General features: G+C 36.7%; 1 protein-coding gene across 5 annotated transcripts in view; it reads left to right on the top strand.

Moving 5' to 3' along the window:
• The window catches only part of ASXL2 (ASXL transcriptional regulator 2), a 173,127-nt gene that overhangs the window by 136,352 nt on the left and 24,514 nt on the right, over positions 1 to 12,261 (top strand). For 4 of the 5 annotated variants that reach the window (XM_072633921.1, XM_072633923.1, XM_072633924.1 and 1 more), the window contains 2 exons: positions 22 to 165; positions 1,201 to 1,364. In XM_072633921.1, the coding sequence (XP_072490022.1) occupies positions 22 to 165; positions 1,201 to 1,364 (308 nt within the window). The remainder of the gene's footprint in view (positions 1 to 21; positions 166 to 1,200; positions 1,365 to 12,261) is intronic. The other variant, XM_072633922.1, reaches the window with a different exon arrangement.

Here is a 12,261-nt window from a genome sequence, read left to right as displayed (position 1 = left end):
TAAGTCTTTTTCTTTTTCCAGCAGTTTGGGAAGGAAAACAGTCGGATGGACAGTCAAGCAGTCCCCAGAATTCAAATTCTAGTTCCTCTTCTTCAATTAAAGTTGAAAACCCCCTGCCAGGTTTGGGGAAGAAACCATTCCAGAGATCTGACAGGCTTCATACAAGTGAGTTCTTTCATATTACAGGCTTTATTGATACTGATAATATAACTAAAGGCTGAGTGGAATGTAGCCAACAGAACTCTTAGTTATCATATTTCTATCTTATTTACCATATTATTGCATGAGATCCAAAAGATACCCTTTTTAATCATTCTTTTTCTCTCTACTCCTCATTTATAACTCCTCAAAAACAGAAATGTGATTATTTTGATATATTTTTTTAATTTTCAAAGACAATGATGGATTTTATCATCACTGTAATCTTTACTGGATGCTCATGAGCTTGTAATTATTTATTAATTGGGTTTTTTCTGAATATAATTTATTCCAAAATTTAAGTAATGCTTTTTAGTTACATACAAAAATTCATATTGACAATTTAGTTGAATATAGCCTATTTCATCTTCAGTGATCACGTGGTATGTTGTTTATTAGAGCATGAGGGATGGAAGATATACAAAAAAGCCTTTGTAAACTTTTCCTTAAAGGCATTTTGGAAAGTATATATTTGCTTGAAAGACTTTTTCTGCGAGGATTAGGGACAAGTTCCCTGGAATTATTGGGTTAAGGAACTGGAGTTTTGGAAACTTAAGTACATAAGAGTAGAAAAAAGTAAAGTCTTTGTAATGTGAATGAAAGATGTCTCCAGGTACCCATAATATACCAGAAAGTCCACTTGTAGGGGCTTTTGCTCTTTAGGAGATGATTACATTGTGAGGGATGTAGTAGAAAAGAGAAGGATGCTGACTTTAGCTTTGGATGACCTGTAAAATCACTCACTGCTCTGTCTTACTAGCTCTGTGACCATGGGCAAGTTACTTAACCTTTCAAGGGCGTCATCTGTTAATAAAGAGAGAAAATTTGTCTTACCTACCTCCTAGGGTAATTATGAAGGAAGGGCTTTGTGAATAGCTTTGTATATGAGTATTAATCAGGGCAGTAGATTCCCAAGTCCCTTAAAGCTTAAAACAAGAGAACACCAGAATAAAATCATCACTATTTACAGATTTCTTTATAGTTTTGTAACATTTTTTTCAGGGCAACTGAAAAGGACTAAATGTGCCGAAATTGATGTTGAAACACCTGATTCTATCCTTGTTAACACCAATCTGAGGGCTCTGATCAATAAACACACATTTTCAGTTCTTCCTGGGGACTGCCAGCAGCGACTTTTGCTTTTGCTTCCAGAGGTGGACCGGCAGGTGAGTGAAATGACCTTAAAACTTCTCTTTCTTTTTTGTAGCCTTTGTCCTCAAACTCCTTCAAAATGTTGATGGAATTCTTTCTGTAGCTTTTGGTGTAGCTTAGTCTTGGGAAGGCAGTGAGGTAAAGTGAAACTGGGAGTCCCAGGACCCGTGTTCAATTTTCAGCTCTCATTACTCATATGAGCTTGGGTGTGTCACTGACACTGAGTCTGATACAGAATTGATCTATAAAATGACATTAGGCTGGAGAAATTCCAGAACCAAGTTTATCATCCTGTGAATTTAATAAGCTCTTTAATTTTCCTATATTAGCTACTTCTGAACCTGATAAGCAGTGAAATTGTTACAACTATTCTGACCAGGTCTACTACAGGTTTATGTTATACCTCAGCTGGGTCCTTGATGCTGCAGGGCAGTCCTTTTGCCTGTTTTATCAACTCACTGTCCCACTCTACACAGCTACTCTTCCAAACCTTTTCATCTTTTCGAACTTCCACAGGCTCTCCCCCCTACTTCTCAGCTGAGAACCTTGCCTCGTATTTTACAGAAAAAATTGAGACCATTTGTCTTGAACTCCTTTTCCCCTCTTACTCATCACTTTTCACTCAGGTACCTTCTGCTACTCTCTTCTTTCATCTCTGTCTCACATGATGAAATGGCCTTACTCCTTAACCATGGCTAACCCCTACTTGTTCATGTGATCTCATTCCATCCCAACCCTTCCAATAGATTGCCCTCTTTGTCATCCATATTCTTTCACTTATTTTCAATCTCTCCCTGTCCACTGGGTCATTTTCTGCTGACTTCAAACATACCCATTTCCATCCTGAAAAAACAATCACTTGATCTGTCCATCCCTGCTAACTATAAGCCTAAATCTCTTCTGTCTTTTTTAGCTGATGCTCCTTAGAATAGATGCATCCACTTTCTGCTTCTCTTGATTTTTCTCCTATCTGACTGCTCTTTCTTAGTCTCCTTTGCTGGATCCTCTTTCAGATCATACCCTCTATCTGTAGGTGTCCCTCAGTGTTGTGTCTTGAGTCCTCCTCTTCTCCTTCTGTAATACTTAAATGATGGTGATATTATCAGCTCCCATAGATTTAATTACTATCTCTATACTAATAATTCTCTTTTTAAAAAATATTTGTTAATTTCATTAAATATTTCCCTAATACATGTAAGAAAGTTTTAACAATCATTTTTAAAATTTTGAGTTCCAGATTCTCTCCTTTCCCTCATCCATCTTTGAGAAGGCAAGCAATTTGATAAAGATTATACATATGCGATTGTGCAAAACATTTTCACATCAGCCATATTGCAAAAGAAAACAGAGACCAGAAAATCAACGATAATAAAGAAAGTGATATAAATTCTTATTCTGTTAATCAACACAGTTTATATTTTTGTAAATATTCATCCATTTCACTTAGATTGTCAGTTTTACTGGCTTATTATTGGGCAAAATAACTCCTAATAATTGCTTTAATATTTCATCTTCATTGGTGATGCATTCACTTGTTTTAGTTTTGAATCAAGTAATTAGGGTGTTTTTTTTTTTTTACAAGTTAACCAGTGTATTATTTTTATTATTTTTTTCTTAAAAAAAAAAAAAAAAGCCCCTAGTTTTATTTGTTAGTTCAATGGATTTTTTAAACTTTCAGTTTTATTAATGTCTTCTTTGATTTTTCAGGATTTCCATTTTGATGTTTAATTGAGGATTTCTGATTTGTTCTTTCTAGTTTTTTTAGTTGCATCCCCAATTCTTGTTCTGTTCTTTTTCTTATTTGTTGATATTTGCATTTAGAGATATACATTTTCCCCTAAATTCTGCTTTGGCTACATCCCACAAATTTTAAAATGTCACATTATTATCATTGTCTTTAATTAAATTATTGATTGTTTTTATGATTTATTCTTTAAGTCTTTAGGATTAGTTTATTTTGTTTCCAATTGCCATTTAATCTATGTTTCCATGACCGTTTTTATTACATGTAATTTTTATTGCATTGTTTTCTGAAAGGGGTGCATTTAATATTTCTGCTTTTCTACATTTGGTTGTGAGGTTTTTATGTTCTAATATGTGGCTATTTTGTATGATGTTGCCATGTACAGCTGAAAAAAGGTACCATTAAATTTTTTTCTAGAGGTCTATCATACCTAACTTTTCTAAGATTTCATTCATCTCCTTGACTTCTTATTGTATGGTTAAATTTATGTAACTGAGAAGAAAATTGAGGTTCCTTTAGTATCCATTTCCTTAAAGAATTTAGTTCCTATGCCATTTAGTGCATTTATGTTTAGTATTGATATTACTTCATCATTTATGGTACCTTTCAGCAAAATGTTGTTTCCCTGATTACATACCTTTTAATCAGGTGTATTTTTGTTTTTATTTTGTCTGAGATCATCATTACTCCCCGTTGCTTTTTTTTTTTTTTTTTTTACTTTAGCAAAGCATAACAGATTCTGTTCCAGCCCCTTGTTCTCACTGTGTATCTCTTTGTTTCAAGTATGTTTCTTTTAAACAATATATTGTGGTTTTTGTTTTAAAATTTATTTCCAGCTTTCAACATTCACTTTCACAAGCCCTAAACTTTCTCCTCTTCCCTCCTCAAGATGGCATGCAATATGATATGGCTCTACACATACATTAAACAAATTTTCATATTAGTCATGTTGCATAGAAAAATTGTAATGAATGGAAGAGAACTTGAGAAAGAAAAAACAAAACGAAAATAGTCTGCTTTGCTCTGCATTCCAACTCCATAGTTCTTTCTCTGGATGTGAATGGCATTTACTATCATGAGTGCTGTGAAATTATTTTAGGTCCTTGCATTGCTGAGAAGGGCTAAGTCTGTCAAAAACAGTCATCACACACTGGCTCTTACTATGTATAATGTTCTCTTGGTTCTTTTCACTTCACTCAGCATCAATTTATATAAGTCTATTCAGGATTTTTTGAAGTCCACCTGTTCTTCATTTCTTAAAGCACAATAGCATTTTATTACATTCACATAACCACAACTTGGTAGACATTCCCTAATTGATGGGCATCCCCTCAATTTCCAGTTCTTGGACACCACAAAAAGAGCTGCTATAAATATTTTTGTACCTATGGGTCCTTTTCCCATTTTTATGATCTCTTTGGAATACAACCCTAGAAGCAATATTCCTGGATCAAAGGATATGCACATTTTTATAGCCCTTTGGGTATAGTTCCAAATTGCTCTCCAGAATGGCTGGATCAGCTCACAGCTCCACCAACAACAAATTACTGTTCCAGCTCTCCCACATCCTCTCCAACATTTATCATCTTCCTGTTCTGTCATGTTTACTAATCTGATAGGGGTGATGTGGTACCTCAGAGTAGTTTTGATTTGCATCTCTCTAATGAATAGAGATTTAGAGCATTTTTTCATATGACTATAGATAGCTTTGATTTCTTCCTCTGATAACTGCCTGTTGATATTCTTTGACCATTTATCACTTGGGGAATGACTTGTATTCTTGTACATTTGACTCAGTTCTCTGTATATTTTAGAAATGAGATTTTTGTCAGAGACACTAATTGTAAAAATTCTTTCCCACTTTTCTGTTTACCTCTAGTCTTGGTTGCATTGGCTTTATTTGTTGCAAAAACTTTTCCATTTAATGTAATCAAAATTATCCATTTTGCATTTTATAATCTTCTCTATCTATTGTTTGGTCACAAATACCTCCATTCTCCATAAACCTGACAAACTATTCCTTGCTCCCCTAATTTGTTTATAGTATCAGCCCCTATCCTTAAATTGTGTGCCCATTTTGGTATATGGTGTCATACGTTGGTCCATGTCCAGTTTCTGCCATACTATTTTCCAATTTTCCCAGCATTTTTTGTCAAATAATGAGCTCTTATCCCAGAAGATGGGGTCTTTGTGTTTATTAAACAGTTTATTAAATAGCTACTACCATTACTACTGTGTCTTGTGTACCTAATCTGTTCCATTGATCTACCCTTCTATTTTTTAACCAGTACTGAATAGTTCTGAAGATTGCTGCTTTCTGATACAACTTAAGATGAAGTATGGCTAGACCACCTTCCCTAGCATTTCTTTTCATTGTTGTCTTAATATTCTGGACATTTTGTTTTTCCAGATAAATTTTAATATAATTTTTTCTGGCTCTATAAGATTTTTTGGTAGTTTGCTATGATGTAGAATAAGTAAATTAGTTTAGGTAGAATTGTCATTTTTATTATATTAGCTTGGCCTATCCATGCAACTGATGTTTTTCCAGTTATTTAGATCTGACTTTATTTTTGTTCAACAAGTGTTTTGTAATTGTGTTCATGTATTTCCTGGGTTTGTTTTGGGAGATAGACCCCCAAATATTTAACAGTTTCTACAGTAACCTTAAATAGGATTTCTCTAACTCTTGCTGTTGAGCTTTGTTAGATATATATAAATATACTGTTGATTTTTGTGGGTTTATTTTTTATTCTGCAACTTTGCTAAAGTTGCTTATTATTTCAAGTTGTTTTTTTACTTGATTTTCCAAGTTGTTGTCTACATCATGTTGTCTACAAAGAGTGATAACTTAATTTCTTCTTTGCCTATTGTAGTTCCTTCAATTTCTTTTTCTTCTCTGATTACTAAAGCTAACATTTCTAGTACCCTATTGAACAACAATGGTGATAATGGACATCCTTGTGACACCCCAGATCTTATTGGAAATGCATCTAGCTTATCCCCATTACATATAATACTTGCTGAAGATTTTAGGTACGTGCTACTTATCATTTTAAAGAAGGCTCCATTTATTCCTATGCTCTCTAGTGTTTTTAATAGGAATGGGTGTTCTATTTTGTTAAACAATGTATTGTTGAACTCTAGTTTCTAATCCAGTTCTCCTATCTGCTTCTGTTTCATGGGTGAGCTCCTCACATTCACAGATAATGATAATTGTGTATTTCCTTCCATCCCCTTTTCTCCTGCTCCCCTCTCTCTATGCTTTCCCTCCCTCCCTGTCCCTCCTCTAAAGTCTACTTTGCTTCTGACCACTACCTTTTTTTTTTTTTTATTTTAAATTAATGCCCCTTTTTCTCTTAACCTCTTCTCCTCCTTCCTTCCTTCTTCCCTGTTTGGTGAAATACATTTCTATTACTAGTTAAGTGCGTGTTTGTATCTCCCCCCTTTTTGAACTGATTTAGATGTGAGGGAGGTTCAAGTATTGTCCCCGCGCGCACACCATTTTTCCCTCTACTATATGTTATTCCTTACATGTCCTTTTATATGAGGTTGTTTTTCTCATTCCTCCTCTCCCTTCCCTTTCTCCCAGCACTTCTCTTTTTTACTTGTTTTTTCTTACATCATCTCAACATAATTGACTCACTCCTGCGCACTCTTTCTGTGTAGAAGCCTAACTGCCCTACTAATGAAAAAAGTTCTTAGCAGTTATGTGTTTCATCTTCCTGTATAGAAAGATAGTTTAACCTTATTGAGTCCCTTAAGATTTCACTTTCTTGTTTACCTGTTTCTCTTGATTCTTATATTTGAAAGTCCTGTTTTTTTTCTGTTCAGCGCTTTTCATCAGGCGTGCTTAAAAGCTCTCTGTTTAATTAAATATCCATTTTTTTTTCCCCTTGAGGGACTATGCTGAATTTTGCTGGGTAGGTTATTCTTGATTGTAATCCTAGCTCCTTTGCTTTCTGGAATATCATATTATAATCCCTCCACTCCTTTAATGAGATTTCTGCCAGAACTTGTATGCTCCTGACTATGGTTTCATGGCATTTGAATGGTTGCTTCTTAGCTACTTGTAATATTTTCTCTTTGACTTGGAAGCTATGGAATTTGGCTTTGATATTCCTGGGAATTTTTATTTTGGGGTTTTTTAAAAGGTGATTTGTTATTGGTAAAGGTGGTGATTGGTAAATTACAATTTTTGTTTTGCCTATGCAAAATATTGGGACAGGTTTTGTTTGTTTGTTTTTTGGTTTGGGGTTTGTTTTTGTTTTTGTTTTTATAATTTCTTCAGATATGGTATCTAGACTCTTTTATCATGGCTTTCTGGTAGTCTAATAATTCTTGACTTATCTCTCTTCATTTTGTTTTCTGTGTCAATTGATTGCTTTATTGTTTCTTTCTCTCTCATGGAGTCATTAACTTCCACTTCCCCCAGTTCTAATTTTTAAGAAATTATTTTTTTCAGTGAACTTTTTGCACCTCATTTTCCATTTGGCCAATTCAGTTTTTTAATGTATTTTCTTTAGTCCTTTTTGTGCCATTTTTACCAATTGTCTTTTCATAATTTTCTTCCTCTGCTCTCATTTCTTTACCTAATTTTTCCTCTCCCACTTTTATTTGATTTTGAAGATCATTTTTTAGCTCTTCTAGGAATTTCCATCAGGCTTGTGTCAAATTCACATTTTTTTCTTTGAGGCTTTCTTTGCTTATAGCTTCTCTGATATAGTCATCTTCTGAATTTGTGTCTTGATCTTCCCTTTCATCACAATAGCTTTATGGTCAGGTTATTTTTTGTTTTGTTCATTTTTCCCACCATTTTTTCTTGATTTGGAACTTTATGTTAATACTGTAACTGCTATGAGGTTTAGAGGAGTGGGCCTCTGTTTCAAACTTCAGGTTTTTTCACAATGCTGTTTTCAAAACTAGTGCTGAGAGTTTGAAAGTTTTTGGTGCTTCTAAGGTGGTTTGATCTAGGCAGAGGTGTGGTACTGCTCTTTTGTTTTCAATCTGTTCCTTACCTTGGAGCAGCCCCTGATTCCTTGGAATTGCAATTGTTACTTCTCCTTTGGGTTCCTCCTTCTTTAGGAGGCAAAATAATACTATCCCAGATCTTTTGGGGCTAGAAATGGTACTGCCTATCACAGAGTCTTCCACTCCCTCTTGCCTGAAAGTGCTTCTTTCTGCCCTTGAACTATGACTCAGAAGTGGGTGTACGTAGTGTAGTGACCAAACAGAATCATTCTTGCCTCCAGTGCTAGCACATGGGTCCAGTTCCCTGTAAACTCTCTCTGTTCAGGTACAGTTGCCCTTACCACCTCTGGCTTGAGAGCTCCCAAAGCTGCTATTTCTTCTTCTTCCACCACTACATAGTCCCACATGGACTCCTGCCCAGACACCTTCCCCTTTGTCACAGATCCCTCTTTCCGATTTCTTAAGTTGGCTGGAAGAATGTCCTGCTGTAACCTTTTGTTGGCTTTGCCACTCCAGAATTCAGTATGAGGCATTATTTTAAAGTTGTTTCAAAGGGACTGTTGGAAGAGCTCAACTTTCTCTACTCTGACATCTTGGCTCTGTCCACAGAAAGTCCTAATGATTCTTTCTAAAAATTAATTCATTTTTAGTTTTCATCATTCGCTTCCATAAGATTTTGAGTTCTAAATTTTCTCCCTGTTCCTCCCTTCCCCTCAGTTCTACTGACTCTTAAATCTGTCTGTTTTCCTCAACCTCTTTGCTGACCTCCAGTCTTGCATTTCCAGCAGCCTTTTAGATCTCTTGAATTGGATGCCCAGTAGATACCTTAAATTCGTTATTCTAAAATGGAGCAAATTTTCTTTCCCCCAAACCTCTCCCCACCCTCATCCTCCCAGGCTTTTAGGTTTATAAACTAGAAGTCACCTCAGACTCAGCTCTCTCACCAAGACATCTTTTCTCCCCCCAGCCTCCCACCCCTATCCAATATGTTGTCAGAATTGTTGATTTCACACTTCTGCTGCATGTCTCAAAGATGATCTCTTCTCTGACTCTGGTGCAGGCCCTCATTATCTTACACCTCGATTATTGCAGTAGCCTGCTTATGGATATACCTGCCTCAGGTCTCTTTCTGCTCCAGTCCATCCTCCATTCAGTCACTAAACTAATTTTTCTAATGCACAGATCTGACCATGTGACCCCTTTCTCAAACTCCAGTGGTTTCATATTGCCTCTAGAAGCAAATACAAAATGCTCTATTTGGCATTCAAAGCCCTTCATAACCTTACTTCCTCCTACCTTTCTGGTATTTTTAGACCTTACTCCCCAGCATGTACTATTTGCTCCATTAACATTCATCTGGCTATTCATGAACAGGGTACTCTGTTTCTTGGCTCTGGGTGTTCTCTGGCTGCACCCCATACCTGGAAACCTCTCCCTTCTTCACTCTGACTTCTGGCATCCCTGGCTTCCTTTAAGTCCAACTAAAATCCCACTTTGTCCAACAAGCCTTCCCCAACCTCTCTTAATTCCAATGTTTTCCCTCTTTTAATTATTTCCTGCTTTGTATATATTTGTTTGCTTTTGTCTCCCTCCTTGAGGGCAGGAACTGTATTTTGCCTGCTTTTTGCCCCATTGCTTAGCACAGTCCTTGGCACATAGTAGACACTTAATAAATGTTGATTCAGTTGAATTGAAGAAGTAGGAGATCAGGAAAGGTAGGAATTTTGAGAGATACAGGTGTAGAAGAAGTATATTTCAATTATGATATACATCAGTGCAAAAAGCCAAGGAATGGGTGATGGAATATCATGTAATGGGATCAGCAAATACTTGGGTAGAACATAAAGTATATGAGAGAGACCATGTCTGGACAGGTATGGTGGAATTTGGTTATTGGAGGCTTAGGTGCCAAATACAAGAATTTATATGTTCTTCTAGAGGCAAAAGGAAGCCACTGAAGTGTCTTGATTTGGGGAGTGACATGGTCAGACCTTTAATTTAGACTATTGACTTGGCAATTCTATAGCAAATTAATTAAGAGGACATAGACAAGATGCAGTGATACCAGTTAGAAGACTGATGCATGAGTCTTGAGGAGTGTTAGTGACCTGAACTAGGGTGATGATTATGTGAATGATCAGAAAGAAAGAAACAAATATGAGAGGTGCTATGGTAGTAAAATAGACAAGACTTGGTAGTTGATTGGATGTGGAGGTGGGATATGGTAAAGATTAAGAAGTACCCTGAGGTGGTAAGTCTAGGTGACTGAAAGGTGATGATACTATAGACAGAAATTGAGAAGTTAAGAAAAAAGGGGTAAGTTTGGGGCCAGCGCTGGGGTGAAAGAGAGGGTGGGACTCTTTATGTGGAAAGAGTTAATCTTGTTTCAAAAATGTCAAATTTGAATTGCCAAGAGAACATCCTAGTGGATATGTCCATCAGGCTGTTGGTGATGCAGTATCTGAACTGAGGAAAAGAAAAATACAACCTGTGTATTTGGGAATCAGCTACATAATTGAATCCTTGGGAGCCAATAAGATATCCAAGAAATAAAGTATACGGAGAGAAGAGGGCCCAAACCCATCCTTGGTGGAAGATCCACACTTAGTTGGTAGTTCATCCCTCCTCTTGGAGGATCATCATGACACGAAGGAACACAAGAAAAGTTGGTTGAACAGGTGGGAGAAATACCTAGAGTGCAGAATATCATGAAAACCTAGTTGGTCTCATTTTTTTGTGGAAAATTGCCAAGAGTAATAATAAATTACAGTCTCTCCCAGAGCATGTTCCTTTCCCTCTTGTTTCTAAGAAGAATTCCAGTTTAACTTGAATAGGTTGTAAAGGCCATGAATTCTAGAGCGCTATAACTGCTACCTGAAAATTGTGGCCGAGAATTGATCCAAACTCTGTTGCATCTCATCTTCAGACGCTGCATTGAATACATGCTATCTGCAAGCACAAAGTCATGTATCATTTCTCCCTTTGCTTTGACCTTGATTTTGTAGCCTTTTCAGATTAAGTAATTTACCATCAGTGCAGAAGCTGGTCTTGATTCTGTTTTCATCCTGGTTGAAGGCATTTGACAGCACCACAGAAAACATGCTGAAGAGCGTGGGAGCAAGCATACAACCTTGTTTCACAACGTTGGTGACTGGTAAAGCATGAGAGCCTCATCCTTCCTCCAGGAACCATCCATGCATGCCATTGGGAATGTACAATGCTGATGGATTTCTCCAGGCAACCCAGTTTCATCATGATCTTCCATAATTCCTCACTACTGAGAGTATCAATGGCCTTGGTCAGGTTGACAAGTGAAGAAATTTTGAGTGTAGTGGATAAGCTCACGTACCTTGTCAGTACTCTCTCCAGGGCTATCCACATAGATGACAAGGTTGATGTAGCATTGCCAGAGCTAACTCAGCATTTGGGGAGACTCCTAAAGAAAGTGTGGGAGAAAAGAGGTATCAGATTATATACCACACTGTGAGTCTGCAGAGCTGTTACACTTACTGCTCTGGTGTATGCCTCTGAACCCTGGTGTCTGTCAGCAACATGCTAGAAAACTCAACTGCTTCCACTTGAATTATATTAGGAAGATTCTGAAGATTACCTGGCAAGATAAGATAACAAACGCTGAGGTTCTTTCTAGAGCTAAACTGCCAAGCATTCAAACCCTACTGCACTGAGTGCAATTCCAATAGTCCAAATGCACACTTATCCAAAATTTTTTTTATGGAAAACTTTCTCAAAGGTAAATAGTGATCAGAAGAAGTGGCATAAGGTATCTCTGAAGAACTTTAATATTGACTGTGAGACATGGGAAACACTAACACAGGACTGTCTAGCAGGGCATGGAGAAGAGACTTAATCAGTAAAGCAGAATCATAGCACAAGAGGAATGTGAGCTGCACAAATTCCAAGCCACTTCCGCTTAGAATGTTCTAATGGACCACTGGTACTGATCTGCGTAGGACCTTCCAAACTTGCATACCCCATACCCTGACTCCAGTGTTATCATGTCATTTGTTGTCTTGAAAAACTAAGGCCAAATAACAACATAAGGCTGACTTATTCACTTAGCCGAAGCAACTATAATTGGAGCCATTTGCCAGTATTCCATGGTCAGTAGGGAAGCAACGTTCCTAAGTTTGAATGTAAAAAGTAAATTCTTACGTGGCAAATTTGTGTTTTTGTAC

The sequence above is a fragment of the Notamacropus eugenii genome, chromosome 1, assembly GCF_028372415.1.
Source record: "Notamacropus eugenii isolate mMacEug1 chromosome 1, mMacEug1.pri_v2, whole genome shotgun sequence".
In the NCBI taxonomy this organism is placed as follows: Eukaryota; Metazoa; Chordata; class Mammalia; order Diprotodontia; family Macropodidae; genus Notamacropus; species Notamacropus eugenii.
This window is presented reverse-complemented; position numbering and strand designations above follow the sequence as displayed.